The 19,090-nt window shown below is 43.8% G+C and overlaps 1 protein-coding gene across 1 annotated transcript in view; it reads left to right on the top strand.

The window, feature by feature from the left end:
* The first annotated feature begins 3,894 nt into the window (after positions 1-3,894).
* ALDH7A1 (aldehyde dehydrogenase 7 family member A1) overlaps positions 3,895-19,090 on the top strand; it is a 40,703-nt gene continuing 25,507 nt past the window's right edge. Inside the window, exons 1-6 of the mRNA XM_025923707.2 lie at positions 3,895-4,126; positions 5,596-5,649; positions 6,812-6,877; positions 12,284-12,364; positions 12,916-13,039; positions 17,975-18,107. Of these exons, the coding sequence (XP_025779492.1) occupies positions 3,935-4,126; positions 5,596-5,649; positions 6,812-6,877; positions 12,284-12,364; positions 12,916-13,039; positions 17,975-18,107 (650 nt within the window). The 5' untranslated portion in view covers positions 3,895-3,934. The remainder of the gene's footprint in view (positions 4,127-5,595; positions 5,650-6,811; positions 6,878-12,283; positions 12,365-12,915; positions 13,040-17,974; positions 18,108-19,090) is intronic.

Raw genomic sequence — 19,090 nt, forward strand, 5'->3', positions numbered from 1 at the left:
CTCCCTCTTTCTCTGCCCCTCTACACCCCCCCCCCCAATAAATAAACTTAAAAAAAATTTTTTTAAACTAAAAAAAGAAAATACAGGAATTTATCCTGGATACTTTTTAATGTCTACCTAGTATTCCCTTGCTTGGAGATACCATCATTTATTTAGTCTCTGATGGTACCCGTTTAGGCTGTAGCCAATTTTGCATTTAACACATACTTTTATAAACTTGTTTTATTATTTCCTTGGAATAAATTTCTAGACTGTATGGAATGGAATGAATGTAAATTTGTGAAATGTGAATTTAAAACCTATAAAGCAGGGCGCCTGGGTGGCTCAGTCAGTTGAGCCTTTGACTTTGGCTCAGGTCATGATCTCACAGCTCTATGAGTTCGAGGCCCACATCGGGCTCTGTGCGGACGGCTCAGAGCCTGGAGCCTGCTTTGGATTCTGTGTCTCCCTCTCTCTCTCTGCCCCTAACCCACTCGCATTCTGTCTCTGTCTCTCTCAAAAATGAATAAACATTTAAAAAAAATTTTTTTAACCTATAGAGGAATTTGGAAATCACCTGGTCCAATTCCTTATTTTGACAATGAAAAGAGATTGCAGCCATGCTATATAAGAGCTGAGTCTTCACTCCAGGTCTCTTAACTCTTAGACAACTTTATGGCTTTATCTTTCCTACCTAAAATTACAATCCCCCTGGAATTGCTTGAGTATGGTGTGAGGTAGGAGTCAAATTTCATGCCAGAATTAACATTTTCCTATGTAGTATGAGATGCAGCTAAATATCATAAAATGCATAGAAATAGGTCCCTTTCTAAAGATTTTCTCCACTGTTTTCCTCTAGAAGTTTTACAGTTCTCGTTCTTACTTTTAGGTCCCTGGCCCATTTGGGCTTAAGTACGGTATATGATATGAAGTGAAAGTCAAGGTTCATTTTTTTTTTTTTTTGGCATGTGAATATCTAATTAATATAGCACCTTTTGTTGAAAAGACTATCCTTTCCCCATTGAATTTCCTTGACACCTTCATTGAAAACTGACTATATATATGACAGTCTATTTCTGGGTTCTCTATTCTGTTCCATTAACCTTGATGTCTATCTTTATACCAACGTGACACTGTCTTGACTACTTAGGTTTATAATAATTGTACAACTGTATAATAATTGTTAGAACTAGCTAATGTAAATTTGTTCATTTTCTCCAGGATTGTTCAATCCTTTCCATTTAAACTTTAGATCTGCTAGCCAAATGTGGTATTGTGATTGGGACTGCATTGAATCTATCATTTAATTTGGACACTGGGGAAACTATCTTAGCCTGATGCCATTAAATGCTGGTGTCATATTGCTAATCAATAACTCTTCTGATTCTGGGCTTGTTAAATAAATAGATTTTGTATCCTGGGAGAGAATGCAGTGATCATAGGATGTGAATTGTTGTTCCTTTCTGAAGATAATTTTCCCAAAAAATAATATGCCAGCTTTCTAGTTGGAGCATCATTTCTTTGTGAGCTTGATTAATGAGTTTGCCCAGAGCAACGGTGTCACTCACCAATGCTCTGACAAATCAGGTTTTGAGTTTGCAAAACTGAAATTGTATCCCAAGTGGTGGTGATTTCTCTAATTTATCGCTGCCTTGGGGCAAGCATTCATGTTCAGGTCACATCCCTCTGCCTCCTGGCTAGCTCTCCTTGAGGAACGAAGACTTCTAGCATTCACTGAGGACATCATAAGCACTGTTCATGTGACTCCAGAGTCCTTGTTTTAATCACCATCCTACAATGCCTTTCAAAAAGATATTTGGAAAGCAGGATTGGCCATTTGCAGACGGCCACTTCTACTACAGAATGCTTTCAAGGTGTCCTGAGTTCAGTCTGTACATTTACATTCCTGTAGGGCTTTGCAGTTTTTATATATGCTTGCATATGTGATTCATTTCATTCTCTTTCATATATGAAATGTACTCTTATGATTCATTTAATTGTCTCTTCCTGTTCTGCCCCATCAAAATTCATTGCTTATAATTTTTCCTCACCTCCTATTGGGCAGGGCTAAGTCAGTTTTGAAAAATGCAGGCAAAAGAGAGAGATGCAATCTCTGTTTTCAATGTAGGCAGTTACTGGTGTCTGTTTTCCTAGAACTGGTTTAGAGAGACAGCCTCCTCCTCTCTCTGCCCCTCGCCTGCTCATGCTCTGTCTCTCTCTGTCTCTCAATAATAAATGAACATTAAAAAAAAATTTAAAGTTTAGTACATCTGTGAATGTCTTGTGAATTAAATAGAGGAGAAGAAAAGGAAGACTGGGGAGTTGGGATACATGTATAAGGAATGTTACTATCTCAGCCAGAAAGTGAGGAGAATTAAATTCTCGGTTAAAATGACTGAGAAAAAAAATGAGAGTTAGAATGAAGGAAATTAGTGCTTCAGTCCTAGGGGTAGATGAAGATATAGTAGCTGGGCTGTTGATAGATTACCAGTGCTGGACAAAGTATCCATGCCTACTACTCCTACCGTGTATTCACGGATTCATTTGTTCATTCATTCATGTAAGCGCACGTGAGCCTGTTCAATGCTGGGAATTGTGCAGCCATGCAAGGCTCAGTTAGAGATGATCCCTGCCTGAATAGGTACAAGTGTAACATTTACAAACAGAAACATCATTTGTGTATATGCAGCACTTACATTGTAGTTTCTGGTAGTTGTTTGATACATGCAGAGTGATTTTTGAAATTATTTGAGCCGCAGGTTGGAACAGATAAAGGTCAATCTTGAATGCAGAAATGGAAGGAAGAGTTTTACAGGTGGGGAGAATAGTAAGGGCAAAAGCACAGTGGGAAGAAAACAGGCTTGTATAGAAACAAAGGGATTTAGTATGTCTGGCTGCAATGTGGAAGGCCACCTGCAGTTAGAAGTAATATTTTGAAAAGGTAGGTTGGGAATCACTGAGGGAAGTATTAACTCAATTGATTCAACAGTGCATGCCTATTTTTAACACTTGGAGAAGTTAGTATTTTCCGTACATAATGTAGACCCAGTCACTGTGGAGTAAGATGGGAGATGGTAAGCGCGGGGCAGGTGGAGAGTGAGTGGAAAGGCTATTGCAGGAAAATCGAAGAAATGGAGAATGAAGATACTTGATCAAAATTGTCTTCGTTCTTCAAAAGCAAGAATATACACTGTCAGGGTATTTAGAAAGAAGTGTCATCATTTAACACTTTTCATTAATTAGAAAACTCTAATTTGTAATTTAACAAAGCAGTGAAAACAACCCTCTGCCTCCCTCCATCAAAAACCTCCTCTGGCTCCTCCCCGGAAACAACCGAGCCACCATCACTTGGGAGCTGATTAGAAACGGCGGCGGCTTTCAGACCCCAGCCCAGGGCCAGCGAATCAGAATGTGCATTTCAAAACAACAACAACAACAGAAGAAGAAAAAAAAAGAAATGGGAGGGGGGGCTCCTGGGTGGCTGAGTCCGTTGGGTGACCCACTTCGACTCAGGTCGTGATCTCGCGCTTCGTGGGTTCGAGCCCCGCGTGGGGCTCTGTGCTGAACGCTTGCTCTGCTCGGAGCCTGGAACCTGCTTTGGATTCTGTGTCTCCTCTCTCTGCCCCTCTCTCGCTTGTGCTCTGTCTCACTCAGCCTCTCAAAAATAAATGAATGTAAAAAAAAAAAGTGCATTTCTAGCTGAAGTCGCGTTCCCGGCGTCTTTCACCAGATGGCACTAGCCTGCCTTCTCGCTTCCTCCCTGTGGCACGCGCTCCGTTCTAGGCGGGCGCGAGCTCCGCGCGTCCCCGGAAGACCCAGGTCGGCCGGGCGGCGCAGCAGTGGCGAGCTCCAGGGGCGGGGCCCGTTCTGCCCAATAGGCTTCCCCGGGCGGGGGGCGGGGCGCTATTTCAGCCGCTCCCCGGGCCGCGGGCGCGCTGAGCGTCCGGGTCTCATTATGTGGCGCGTGCCCCGCCAGCTGTGTGCGCACCACTTGAGGGGAAGCAAGCTCTCGGACGCTTGGAACAGGCCTGCCGCCTTCATGTCCACTTTGCTCATCAATCAGGCCCAGTACGCTTGGCTGAAGGAGCTGGGGCTCCGCGAGGAAAACGAGGGCGTGTATAATGGAAGTTGGGGAGGCCGGGGAGAGGTAGGCGGGCGTCCCGGGAATCTGTGCGGCCTCAGTGCGCTCCGGGAGGTCGCGCGGGCACTGCCCCCACCCGACCCCCCGCTGCAGCTGTGGACCGTTGTACTGGGTGGGAGGTTTTGAAACCACACAGAAGTGCCCTTGTGTAGCGTGCCTTAAAAAATGCCCCTAGATTTTTCGGTCTTTGTATGCTGTGGCCAAGCAGTGTCATTTGGGAGCTGCTAGGGCCTGAACTTTGCATGCATGCTTACAGCCTTAGCGGCAGAGTTCTGCAATGGGTAGTGAGAAATGCCACACGCTTTAGCGGTGGGAAACTCCCTTAATTTTGTGTTTGGCTCCTGTGATGTGACACGCGCCCCAGGTAATGTGCTGCTTTAGTTTTCCACTGTCTTTTCTGCAATGTTTTGTTGGAGTTTGCAAGCTCAGACTTGCTGGAATCCTGTTCTGTTTTCGTGGCCAGGCACCATGACTGGCACCCAGTTAAAGCTCATTAATATGTTTTCTAGAATTCAATGGAAAGGTAAGGTTATTATCAGTCAGATGTTTTGAAGGCCGCATGCAAAAGAAAGGTTTGATAAGATAATGCTACATAGGGGCGCCTGGTTGGCTCAGTTGGCTAAGCGTCAGGCTTGGGCTGAGGCCATGATCTGGCGGTTAGTGAGTTCGAGCTCGCCTCTGGCTCTTTGCTGACAGCTCAGAGCCTGGAGCCTGCTTCGGACTCTGTGTCGCCCTCTGTCTCTGACCCTCCTCCCCTCACGCTTTGTCCCTGTCTCTGAAAAACGAATAAATCTTAAAACAAAAACAAAAACAAAAAAAAACTAAACATAAAAGAAGTTACATAACATGCCACAAAGTTTGTTATGTGTGATATAATGAACTTGCTCTGTTACAGGAAACATCTTTTTGGTTATCTGTGACTGTAGGAAATGCAGGTGTTTTAAATTATTTCCCTAATCCCCTCTTCGGTTGGTAGTTTGAACCTGTTTTTCCTGTGGCATCGAATCATTAGGCTCCTCCATACATTAATCTCTCCTGACGATCTTTTAGCTACGTCTTGATTTTTTTCTTTCCAATCTCTGCAGTTTGGGTGGACATAGCCCTTGCCCATAGTTGTCCATTGTTGACTATTTCACCTTCTGACCAGGGCAGAGTAAGAGAGAAGAGTAAGTAAAACTCGTCAGTTTTGTCTGTTATTAATAGAAAAAGTGGCGAAGTAATTAAGTCAGGCTATTGCTTTTAAACCTAACATTCAGAAGGCAAGGGTGGGTTTTGCAAAAAGTGCTTCTGAATGTTTAGGTCAAGAATGAAAGCTCTATGGATGGCCTATTTGTCATAGAAGTTAGTGTAAAAATTCCCAGTTTGGGTGTGGTATCTGTTTTTTTCCTTTCTCCTCTTTTTTTTCCCCCCATTTGATCTTTTCTGCCAGTTTGGAAAGAATTGCATTTTCTAAGTCATCTTGTTTTTGTTTTAAGGTTATCACGACTTATTGTCCTGCTAACAATGAACCAATAGCAAGAGTCCGACAGGTAAGTTTTTTTTTTTTTTTGTGAGTTTGAGCCCTGAGTTGGGCTCTGTGCTGACAGTTCAGAGCCTGGAGCCCGCTTCGGATTCTGTGTCTCATTCTCTTTCTGCCCCTACCCTGCTTGTGCTCTGTCTCTGTGTCTCAAAAATAAATTAATGTTAGGGGCGCCTGGGTGGCTCAGTCGGTTAAGCGTCCGACTTCAGCTCAGGTCATGATCTCATGGTCTGTGAGTTCGAGCCCCGCATCGGGCTCTGTGCTGGCAGCTTAGACCCTGGAGCCTGCTTCAGATTCTGTGTCTCCCTCTCTTTCTACCCCTCCCCTGCTCATGCTCTGTCTCTCTCTGTCTCAAAAATAAATAAAAAACAAAAAACAAAAAATAAATTAACGTTAAAAAAAAAAAGCAACATGAAATTCAAAGTCCGAGAATAATGTGTTTCTTTTTCATTTCACTTTTAAGAGTGTCTGGGAGAGACTGCTCACTCTTTGGGTCGGGTGCCTTAGAAAAGGTGGAACGGAAAAGTCGTGAGGGTGTGTCCCTTTGAGGCCATTTTTCAGAATCCTCTCCTCTTTGAAAGAAGGTTCTGACCTCTGGAGTCTGGGATGGAGCCCATGTGTCTGAATTTCTGATAACATGTCAGGTGTTGTCCCCAGAGGAGGCTAATGGACCTTGCTTCAAGAAGCAATGTTGTAGAGGGGGACAAAACATAAGAGACTCATAAATATGGAGAACAAACAGAGGGTTACTGAAGAGGGTGTGGGAGGGGGGATGGGCTAAATGGGTAAGGGGCATTAAGGAATCTACTCCTGAAATCATTGTTGCACTATATGCTAACTAATTTGGATGTAAATTAAAAATAAAATAAAAAAGAAATGTAAAAAAAAACCTTTCAAATGCTGCTGATGGAAGGAAATAAACTAAATGCATTTTATATATATATATATATATACAAGAGCAGTGTTGTAAAAAGCACAGCTAAATTTGAAGTTGTCTTACTGGGTTCTCATGAGTGTTTGGATACATAGGCTGTGAAAATCATTGGAATCTACAAATCTGAGGGTCACCCAGAGAGATTCCAGTCCTTTTGCAAAAATCTTGTAGGTTCTCACAAGGGGATCATTGCTTCCTTTTCTTTTTCCCTTGGTCTCCCCCCTAATTGTTAATTTAGGCCAGCGTGGCTGACTATGAAGAAACTGTGAAGAAAGCAAGGGAAGCCTGGAGAATCTGGGCAGAGGTGAGTATGAAGGTCAGAGCACCATGATCTATTGTAACTGCAGGGAGATATAGAGAAATCTGATGAGGAGTCGTCTCCCTAAAATGGGAGTTCCTTGGGGGTTGTGATAATCTCCTCTGCTGTAGACCTGGGATTGTGCCTTGTCCATATTTGGCTTTCAGTAAATGGGTGATTTAAAATGGATTAAAAGTCTGTAGTGATGTAGTGTAAACTTCAGCTCTGAATACTCTATTTTCCAAATGAAGTTTTTTAAATTTCTTTTATTTTTTTGAAATTTCTTAAATTTCTAATGGAACAAAAAGAAAAGAATATGTATGCTAGAAACACCCTTTTTATCGCCGTTTCTTCCCACTCCCCCTGCCAGCTTTATGCAAGGGTAGGGATGTGGGAGTGTGGGAAGGAGTGTCTCAGATATTCCTGGTTCAGAGGACAGGGGCTTGAGTTCCTCCACCATCTGATTAGGCCTGGAAGCAAGTTGTGCCTCCTCCATCACTGTCTCCACCAGGGGTAATATGAGCAGTTCTAGGGGCTGTGACTGGCCTGGGCTGGGTCACAGGGAGCTGTCACTAGGTGAGGGCCAGGCTCTGGAGGAGAAGAGAGGGAAGAACTGGGGTGGCCTGGATTTCCCAGTCCTCCCTCGCCTCTCCCACCCTGAATATCCCTTTTGATCTACCACCAAAGGTTATAGGCCTGAGGCTGGAGGAATATGGGGATGGTTTAACCCAGCTCTCCCCCCTCTGTTTTGTCTTGTAAATAGAGGAGACCCAGAATTCCTCCTCCATTCCTGCAGTTATGGTGAGGATTAAACGAGTTACTAATTGGAATTGCTTACTGGAGAACGTGGCCTTTGCCAACCTCTGTACCTGAGTTACAGAACCCAGTGCTGCCAAGTTGCGGGCTGCTGAGCCCGTGTTTTCTCTGAATCAAAGATTGTTAGGGTGACTTGGGGAGGGGCAGGCTCTCCCAGAGAGCCCTGAATTGGATGCTCCTTAGCTGTCAGCCCCGGGACCCCCTCTGTGCAAAGCGGGAGAAACATCTTGACTTTAAATGAGGCTATAAATTGGCTCAGGGTTCCATTATGTGCTATGAGAATATCCTTGAGCAGTGAAATACCACTTCCAAAAGTAAATAGAGTGGTAACTAAAGTTCACCGTACCGTACCTGAGTGTCCAAAGCAGTACCAATTTATTGTTTTTTTTTTTTTAACGTTTATTTATTTTTTTGGGACAGAGAGAGACAGAGCATGAACGGGGGAGGGGCAGAGAGAGAGGGAGACACAGAATCAGAAACAGGCTCCAGGCTATGAGCCATCAGCCCAGAGCCCGACGCGGGGCTCGAACTCACGGACCGCGAGATCGTGACCTGGCTGAAGTCGGACGCTTAACCGACTGCGCCACCCGGGCGCCCCTATTGTTTTAAAAATAATTATTTTGAGGGCTCCTGGGTGGCTCATTTGGTTGAGCATTGGACTCTTGATTTCGGCTCAGGTCATGATCTCATGGTTTGTGGGTTCGAGCCCGGTGTTCACTCCATGCTGACATCTTCCAGACCATGCTTGAGATTATGTCCCTTCCCATCCCCCTGCCCCTCCCCCCTTCACTATTCACTCTCTCTCCAAATAAATAAATACATTAAATTTTTTTTCTTTTTGATCATAAATACCTATTCCTTACTAAAAAAATGGATAATGCACTAAATGAGATAATTAAATTTAATCCCCTTACCTCTTCTAGTTCGATACAGAATGTTTGTTAGAGTTACGTTTTGGTGCATTTCCTTCCAGGCTTTTAAAATTTTTTTTTAAATTTTTCAGGGAGAGAGAGAGAGAGGCAAAGCATGAGCAGGGGAGAAGTAGAGAGAGAAGGAGACACGGGGTCCGAAGCAGGCTCCAGGCTCTGAGCTGTCAGCACAGAGCCTGACTCGGGGCTCAAACTCATGGACCGCAAGATCATGACCTGAGCCAAAGTCTGACGCTCAACTGACTAAGCCACTCAGGCACCCCGATATTTTTTTTTTTTTTTTTTTTTTTGGTTTGCTTTAAGTTTATTTTGAGAGCAAGAGAAAGCATGGGTGGGAGAGGGGCAGAGAGAGAGGAGAGAGCAAGAACCAAGCAGGTTCCACGCTGTCAGCTCAGAACCTGACTCAGAAACCCTGAGATCAGTACCTGAGCCGAAGTCAGACGCTTAATTGGCTGAGCCCCCCAAGCGACCCTCCTTCCAGTCTTTTATGTATTTCATAGTTGTGATTATTATACCTACTTCCTATGTACATGGCATGTGTAAAAGTTTGTGACCTGTCATTGTACTGAATAGAAGCTTAAAGTTACTGCATAATTTTTTAAAATCATTGTTTCTCTGTACATAAGCTATTTACAAAAAATGTAATTACAGTTTATTTTTTAGAGCAGTTTTAGTTTATAGTAGTATAGAGAGATGAGGTTTTTTGAGGTCATAATGGGGTTCACGGGGTCCAGACCCGACGGCCAAGAAAATTCTTAAAGACATCTTTGGTGCAAAAAGGTGATTTTACTAAAGCATGGGGACAGGACCTGTGGGCAGAAAGAGCTGCCCCAGGACCATGAGGAAAGACTGGTTATATACTATGGAGTGGGGGGGGGGGGGGGGGGGTAAAGTCCAGTGGAAGTTTCCAGTGAGATTTTCATATGCTAAAGAAGACTGTCAGGATACTGGAGGCCTAGCTATTGTTGAGCTAAGGTGGTTTTCCCTCTAGCAAAGCATTAGCATTAAGACCCTAGGAAGTTCCTGGAGAAGCTTTTTACTCTCCTGGTCTCATGTATTCATCAATGGGCTGCGGATTATAAGGATATTTAATTTTATCTGCCATTTCCTTCTGCCTTTGTTTCCCACATCGTAGAGGAGGAAAAATTTTTTGTTTTCACTTTTGTGTATTGTGGCTGGTCTAATACTGGACATAAAACAGATTAAAAGGAGGCCCTGGGTCTCAGTAGGTTAAATGACCAACCCTTGATTTCGGCTCAGGTCATGATCTCATGCTTCAGTTCCTGAGATCTGGCCCCTCTCTTTCTGCCCATTCCCTGGCATGTGCTTACTCTCTGTGTCTCTCTCTCTCTTAAAATAAATAAACTTAGGGGCGCCTGGGTGGCGCAGTCGGTTAAGCGTCCGACTTCAGCCAGGTCACGATCTCGCGGTCCGGGAGTTCGAGCCCTGCGTCAGGCTCTGGGCTGATGGCTCAGAGCCTGGAGCCTGTTTCAGATTCTGTGTCTCCCTCTCTCTCTGCCTCTCCCCCGTTCATGCTCTGTCTCTCTCTGTCCCAAAAATAAATAAACGTTGAAAAAAAATTAAAAAATAAATAAATAAATAAATAAACTTAAAAAAAAAAAACCCACTAACAGGAGAGAACAAATTTAATTTCTTATGTGGGGCGGGTAAGGATGATGATGGTGACCAAGATCGAAACCCAAGAATAGCCAGGCATCTAGGCTTATATACACCCAGAGCTCTGGGCCCTCATGGAGGAAGAAGGCAATTTACAGGAAGGTGAAAGGAGCAGATGTTCAGTACAGAAATGTTTTCCCTTCCATACACTAGGTCTCTCTTTATAAAAGTTATCTTTTTTTTAAATTTTCAAAAAAAATTTATTTTTTTACATTTATTTATTTTTGTGAGACAGCATGAGCGGGGGAGGGGCAGAAAGAGAGGGAGACACAGAATCTGAAGAGGCTCCGGGTTCTGAGCCATCAGCAAAGAGCCCGACGTGGGGCTCGAGCTTACAAACTGAGACCCTGACCTGAGCTGAAGTCAGATGCTCAACCAACTGAGCCACCCAGGTGCCCCTATAAAAGTTATCTTTGGTGAGGCACCTAGATGGCTCATTCGGTTAAGCATCCAACTCTTGATCTCACCCCAGGTCACGATCTCAGGATCCTGAGTACAAGCTTGGCATTGGGCTCTGTGCTGGGTGTGAAGCCTACTTAAAAAATGAAATAAAATTGGGGTGCTTGGGTAGCTCAGTCGGTTAAGCGTCTGACTTCAGCTCACGTCACCATCTCGCGGTTTGTGAGTTCGAGCCCTGCATCGGGCTCTGTGCTGACACCTTGGAGCCTGGAACCTGCTTCAGATTCTGTGGCTCCCCTCTCTCTGCCTCTCCCCTGCTTGTGTTCTGTCTCTGTCTCTCTCTCAAAAATACATTAAAAACATTAAAAAAAAAAACTATAAAAAAATAAATTAAATAAATAATAAAAGTTTGCTTTATTTATTAAAAATTTTTTTAATGTTTTTATTTATTTTTGAGACAGAGAGACAGAGCATGAGCAGGGGAGGGGCAGAGAGAGAGGGAGACACAGAATCCGAAGCAGGCTCCAGGCTCTGAGCAGTCAGCACAGAGCCCGACATGGGGCTCGATCCCACGGACTGTGAGATCATGACCTGAGCTGAAGTCGGACACTCGACTGAGCCACTCAGGCACCCCAAAAGTTTACTTTGATAATAAGAGTAGTAAGATAATAATATAATATGTTAATAATAAAAATAAAAAATAATAAAAATAATAACAGACTTCTTGGCATAGATCCCCTTTGTAAGTTGTTTACAAAGGGGTTGAAAGCTTTTCCTGAGTCTGTTTGGCCTTTGCCTTCTGCTCAAAATAATCCTCATGCCAAAGTGGCATAGTCTGGAGTGACTTATTCTGACCCACCATCAACAAGATAAGCAGAAAGTAGGGAGTTCGTGTACTTTATCACACTTTTCATGTTTCCCTCTTAACATCATCTTGTGTTAACCCCATACACTTGTTACAGTTGGAGAGTCAATTTGGATAAATCATAATTTACTAAAGTCCACAATTTACATTAGGATTGACTGTGTGCATGCACTGTTTTAAATGCCAGTGAAACTTTTGACCAGAAACCTTTAATTTGTGTGTGTATTTACCCAGGTGTGTGTGAATTCAGGATCTTTCTTTTCCTGAACGGGCTTTAAAACATTTTTTTTAACTTTATTTATTTTGACAGCGAGAGAGAGAGAGAGAGAGAGAGAGCATGTGTTTTGGGGAGGAAATGAGAGAATGCCAAGCAGGCTCTGTGGTGTAGTGCAGTTTGACCCATAAGAAAACGTTTCTGGGTATCATAAAGGTTTAGGGGTGATTAAGGTATTTTAAGCCTTTCCTAGTGTCATTCCAGAGGTGTGTTCAGTCTCTGAATTTCTCTGTGCATATGGCACAGTCCCATGCTCTCCAGCAGCCAGTCGTCTGGATGTTTTCTGCGTCTCTTGGTATCGGTTTACGGGATGTGTGATAACCACGTTCTTGATGTGATCAGGAAGTCATCTGATGGGTTTGTAGTTTTCTCACAGCACATTGGTCTAATACTGTGTTAGAGATGTGAGTTCACACTTTGAATCAGACACTAAGATTCCATTCTCTCCTTAGGTTCCTGCTCCGAAGAGAGGAGAAGTAGTGAGACAGATTGGGGATGCCTTGCGGGAGAAGATCCAAGTACTAGGAAGTTTGGTAAAGTATTTTTGTAGTAAATACACAGTCCTTTGAGTGGGGCATAAGACTGTTGTGCATCTGTGTTTAAGATTGTGATGCTTCAGGAAAACAGTTCATACATTTAAAATCTTGTTTTTGGAGGAAAGATGGACAAGAGGAACAAAGAAAAATAAAGACGGTTCTTGGGTTTTTTTTCTTTTTTTAATGTTTATTTTTGAAAGGGAGACAGCGCATGAATTGGGGAGGGGCAGAGAGAGAGGGAGACACAGGATCCGAAGCAGGCTACAGGCTCTGAGCTGTTAGCACAAAGCCTGACGTGGGACTCGAACCCACGAACTGTGAGGTCATGACTTGTGCCGAAGTCGGACGCTTAACTGACGGCCACCCGGGCACCCTGTTTTTGGTTTTTTAAATTGTTAAGATAATAACAGACTTTTTTAAGATCATTACCTTCACAAAAGAGACCCAAAATATGGTTTGCTTTCCTGCCCGACCTCCTCGCCCTATAAATTTAGTAATTAAACTGTGAACTGTGTCGGAAAAATGCTTCTTGAATTTTTGTTTTTTAGGTGTCTTTGGAGATGGGGAAAATCTTAGTGGAAGGTGTAGGAGAAGTTCAAGAGTACGTGGATATTTGTGATTATGCTGTTGGCTTATCACGGATGATTGGGGGACCCATCTTGCCTTCTGAAAGTAAGCAATGAAGTCAGTTAAACTAAGAGTTTTTGACTCTTAGAGCTCCAAAAAATGTGCTGGCTGTGAACAGTTTGCAAAAGAGGAATTGGATATATCACGTAAAAATATGAAAATGTCTTTAATCTCTGCATGAACAAATGTAAATTACAATAGGTGAGAACATCAGATGAAGATCCTTCTTAAAATTTTCTATTTTTATTTTTTATTTTATTTTATTTTATTTTATTTTTTTCAACGTTTATTTATTTTTGGGACAGAGAGAGACAGAGCATGAACGGGGGAGGGGCAGAGAGAGAGGGAGACGCAGAATCGGAAACAGGCTCCAGGCTCTGAGCCATCAGCCCAGAGCCTGATGCGGGGCTCAAACTCCCGGACCGCGAGATCGTGACCTGGCTGAAGTCGGATGCTCAACCGACTGCGCCACCCAGGCGCCCCAAAATTTTCTATTTTTAAAGATTAGACTGTTTTGGCAAGTCCATGGGTGAGACAGCTGTTCTTTAATGGGGACTTTTGGTAACATGAATCACTAGTCCATCAGGAAAACAATTCAAAAATCTATGCAAATGGCCTGAAATATTTAATGCCAGTTTCAAGAATGTAATTTGAGTAAATTCCCTGAAATGTGACAAATGTTTATATGTAAAGATGTTCCTTGTAGTGTCAATAGGAAACATTTGAAATGATCTAGGGGCAGCTGGTTGGCTCAGTTGGTTGAGTGTCCAACTTCAGCTCTGGTCATGATCTTGTGGTCTGTGAGTTTGAGCCCTGTGTTGGGCTCTGTGCTAACAGCTCAGAGCCTGGGACCTACCTTGGGTTCTGTGTCTCCTCACTTTGCCCCTCCCCCACTCGTGTTCAGTCTCTCTTGTCTCTTAAAAATGAATAAACATTTAAAAAATATTTTTAATGATCTGAGTGCCATTTTATATGACAAAGGTTAAGCTAATTTTGGTAGTTTGTTGGTATATGTGTGTGTGTATATGTGTATATTATTTTCTTTTTATTTATTTATTTTGACAGAGTGTGTGAGCACAGGAGGGGCAGAGAGAGAGGGAGAGAGAGAATCACAAGCAGGCTCCTGCACAGAGCCCAGTGTGAGACGCAAACACATAAACCGTGAGATCATGACCTGAGCCGAAATCAAGAGTCAGATGTTTGGGGCGCTTGGGTGGCTCAGTCGGTTAAGCGTCTGACTTCAGCTCAGGTCATGATCTCACAGTCCGAGTTCGAGCCCCACGTCAGGCTCTGTGCTGACAGCTCAGAGCCTGGAGCCTGCTTCGGATTCTGTGTCTCCCTCTCTCTCTCTGTGCCTCCCCTGCTCATGCTCTGTCTCTGTCTCAAAAATAAATAAAAACATTAAAAGAAAAATAAAAAAAAAATAAATATAACCATTCTCCTTTAAAAAAAAAAAAGTCAGGGGCGCCTGGGTGGCGCAGTCGGTTAAGCGCCCGACTTCAGCCAGGTCATGATCTCGCGGTCCGTGAGTTCGAGCCCCGCGTCAGGCTCTGGGCTGATGGCTCGGAGCCTGGAGCCTGTTTCCGATTCTGTGTCTCCCTCTCTCTCTGCCCCTCCCCCGTTCATGCTCTGTCTCTCTCTGTCCCAAAAATAAATAAAAAACGTTGAAAAAAAATTAAAAAAATTAAAAAAAAAAGTCAGATGCTTAATTGAGCTGCCCTGGTGCCCCAGTCTATTAGCATATATTAAAAGTCATACTTGGGAAGATTGTTTCCCACAACCGCACACTTTTATGGGAAAGTTGTGTTTACTTTTAAATTGTTCTAGGTTTTCTTTTTCTTTTTTTAAGAGGTAATAAATTTGTATCACAAAATTGAAAAAGGATGAAATGGTAAAGGATGAAAAGTTATTTTCTTACCCTCCTGGATGCTCCCAAGTATCCCCATGGAAGTAGTGAATGTTTCTGGTTTCTTGTGTATCTTTTTAGAGCTTTTGTTTTTGGGTGGGCAAATATGTGTCTTTTAGGCACACAGACATGACCAAGCTATATGCTCTATTCTATACTTACTTTTTACTTAAGGTGTCTCAGAGATTGTTGCTTATCATTCCAGGAGGGGACTTCCTTCATCTTTTTTTATTAGTCCTTTTTTTATTAGACAACCAACAGGTTGTCAGGACACTCATTATTTTAGCCAGTTCCCAAATAATGGATATGTGGGGTATTTTTTCAGTTTTTTGCTGAAAATGACTATGTTGCAATGACTGACCTTGCACTCTGAGGAGGTTTCAACAGTGAGGATAAGGGTTTATGTGATTTGGAAAGTTTGCATTGTTGATGGAGCAAAACAGGTGACTGCATGTCTGTGTAGAAAGTACCTGGGAATGGAAGTTGGCCAAAGCAGTCCCGGTGGTTGTCTGTGTGTAGCAGAATTACTGATGGCTGCTATTGTCGTCCTTCCTCCCTCCCTGTCTTTCCTTTGTTTCTTTTAAATATTTATTTATAAATTTTGAGAGAGAGATGTGGGGAGTGGGAGAGGGGCAGAGAGAGAGGGAGAGAGAGAGAATCCCAAGCACAGGGCTCAAACTCATGAAGTGTGAGATCATGACCTGAGCTGAAATCAAGAGTTAGACACTTAACCAGCTGAGCCACCCAGGCACCCCTGTTTCTTTTTATGTTTGTTTGTTTACTTTGAGAGGGAGAGAGTGAGAGTGAGCAAGCACGAGCAGGAGAGGGGCAGAGAGAGCAGGAGACAGAGAATCCCAAGCATGTTCTGTGCTTACAGCGCAGAGCCCGACATGGGGCTCAACCTTAGGAACTGCGAGATCATGACCTGAGACAAAGCCAAGAATTGGATGCTTAGCTGACTGAGCCACCCAGGTGCCCCTTACTGATGATTTTTAATAGGCTTTTCTAGTTTGAAAAGTTAGTAAATTTCCAGTTTGGAGAAATATACATCTGCAAACAGGAACTTCTTTGATTTATACCTGCTGAGATGTCTGCCTCACCAATTAAAACCTTTTTCACTTGTTTTACACATATTTTAGGAGAGTAGATTTATTCACCTCTACGGAGGCTTTGCTGGTAACTTTGACTTCATTGATGTAGTAGATGCTTACTGAGTGTCTAGCAGGTGCCAGGTGAACGGATAGGTGACACTTGATCAATAAGGCGTTGTCCTTGCCCTAAAGGAATTTATAAGATTGAAGATTCTTCATGTTTTAGAGTGGGAGGCAAGTAATGGACAAGTAATGGGAGGAGTGTAACAGAGCATGATAAGTCCTGTGGTGGGGTGCAGGGGAGGGTGGGGCCCTGAGCCAGCCTTGCGGGGGTCAGGAAAGGCCCCTGGGAGACAGTAATCCAAGGCAAGGCCTCAGGGGTGAGAGGGGTGGGGCAGGATGGTCTTAACGCTGGGCCAAAGCCCACATGAAATAAGCTGCGAGAGGGTCGCCTGGGTGGCTCAGTTTGTCGAGCGTCCGACTTTGGCTCAGGTCATGATCTCACGGTTCGTGGGTTCGAGCCCCGCGTCGGGCTCTGTGCTGACAGCTTAGAGCCTGGAGCCCGCTTTGGATTCTGTGTCTCCCCCTCTCTCTGCCCCTCCCCTGCTCATGCTCTGTCTCTCTCTGTCTCAAAAATAAATAAAAAATTAAAAAAAAAAAAAAGCTGGGAGAATGTGGCTTATTTGGGCAACTGCCTTGGTTGCACACAGCTTGCAGGCACCATCTGAGCGGGGAGGCACTTGTCCTGTTGAAGAATTCAGACTTTGTCCTGAGGGCAGTTACGGTAGTGATCCAGATACCACAGAGTTGTAAGCAGGGGAGGGAGGTGATCAGGGCTGCACTGGCCTCTGTGGGGGGAAGGACAAAGACGGGAGGGCAGGAGAGGAGAAGGCAGGCCCTGCCAGGAAGAGTGTGTCAGCACATCATCTCAGGGAGGGGAGGGGGATTGAGGTGCGTCGAGGAAAAGGAGGGCAGCAGCTCCTGGGCACCCTGTTCCCACAGGGTGAGTGTGGCCAGAAAGATGGATGGCTGGGAGCATCACCTTCCAGTCGGTGTGTGGTTTTAACTCCATTTGTGAACTGTCCACCTCCTTGCTCCAGTTCACTGCTCCATCTGCCTTTGATTAAAATAGGCCCTTGGAGGTGCCTAGGTGGCTCAGTTGGTTAAACTCTTGCTTTTGGTTTGGGTCATGATCTCATGGTTTGTGGGAGTTTGAGCCCTGCCCAGCCTTGGGCTCTGTGCTGACAGAGTGGAGCCTGCTTGGGATTCTCTGTCTCCATCCCTCCCTCTCTCCCTCTGTCTCCCTCTCTTTTCTTCCCTCTCTGTCCCTCCCCTGCTCACGCTTTCTCTCAAAAATAAGTAAGTAAACTTTAAATAAATAAGTAAACATTAAAAAAAAAATAGGCCCTTGTGGGATGGTGGGTGATGTTACATGTAAAATTTGTATATAGTGAACACATAGTGTCTTTGTAGTTCCCATTTTTCTCTATGAATGTGAAGCCTTGTGCCGGTCATTCATTTAACGCGTATGTAATTCTTAGAACTCTTCTTGTTCCTTGTAAGTGAGTGTCGTTGTCTTCATATGGAGAGGTTGGCCAAGGGCTTTGCAGGCAATAAAAGAATAGGAGTCACAACTCCTGTGTTCTGCCCTTTGCATTCACCTCACCCAGGGCACCTCTCATCACCTGTTTGAGCTTTCCTCGTCTCCGGGATGGTGCTGATGCTGCCCTGATCCACACGGACTTCCTGTGAGCGTCAGAGGCATAATGGTATCCTTACAGTTTATAAGGTAGTGCGGTAATAGCAGCTTTTATGGTATGCCGATTAGCTGTGTAAAGTGAACCACTGTGAGATACCTGGAATCCCCTCTTGGTCTCAGGCACCTTAGTTCTGAAAATGAATGATTTCAGGCTTTGTTATTATCACCATCACGTGCATTAAATCAGTATGCTTAAGCACGGTCCACTCCTTCCCTGTCCTCAGGACCTGGCCATGCCCTCATTGAACAGTGGAATCCTGTAGGCCTGGTTGGCATCATCACTGCGTTCAACTTCCCTGTGGCAGTGTATGGCTGGAACAATGCCATTGCCATGATCTGTGGGAATGTCTGCCTTTGGTAAGACCTGCTTAGTTTCTTCGTTCTTCTTCTTTCCTTTCTTTTTTTTTTTTTTAAACATTTATTTATTTTTGAGAGAGAAAGACAGCATGGGGGGGTGGGGTGAGGAGCAGACAAAGAGGGAGACAAAGAATCCAGAGCAGGCTTCAGACTCTGAGCTGTCAGCACAGACCCCAGCGTGGGGCTTGAACGCATGAACTGTGATGTCATGACCTGAGCCGAAGTTGGACACTTAACCAACTGAGCCGCTCAGGCACCCAAGACTGGATATATTCTTTATACCACATTCTGCAAATAGAAAACCCAGGTAGAAAGTTGGAGAAAAAAGAACTTGGGAAGAGTCCCAATCCTCTTTGTGAAACTTGACTTACTTTTTTCCCATTCAGGAAAAATTTCATACTGAATTCCCAAGTGATTCTGCAGCCCTTGACCATTGTTCCCATTGATACATTAACTTTTACCTCTCTGGAAAATATGGGATAGTAGATGTTAGTTGGGAGAATGTCTGTATTTTGTAGATGACAAAACAGTTGCTTGTTTTTAACTTCTGTGTTGAATGGGAGAAGTTAGATTAGGAAGGCCAGGACAGTTGTCTTTGCCCATTTGGCATCTGTTCCACTGGTAATTAATTTACCTTAATGTTGTGTTTGGTTGAATGCTTTCACAGACTCTCTACAAAGGTCAGGCATTGGTGGGAGATTGATGATTTGGCACCATGTTGCCAAAGGGACCCATGCCTTTTAATGTTTTAATCCATAAGGACTAGTCGTGTGATTTTTTTTCCAGCCCCTTGAGCCTTCTAAGGAACTTGTAAAGTTCATGTTGATAGATTTCCATTTCCGTAATTGACAGAGGTTAATGTAACAGTTCCCGTGATCAGTGCAGCAAGCAGGTTCAAAATTGCTTGGTGCCATTTTTATGTTTTTCAAAGTTTTGTAGTATCTGAGCTCCCAAAGACGCAAAACTCAAGGACAAGTGTTGAT

Source organism: Puma concolor, chromosome A1 (assembly GCF_028749965.1).
Source record: "Puma concolor isolate L17-30 chromosome A1, mPumCon1.1.hap2, whole genome shotgun sequence".
Taxonomy (NCBI): Eukaryota; Metazoa; Chordata; class Mammalia; order Carnivora; family Felidae; genus Puma; species Puma concolor.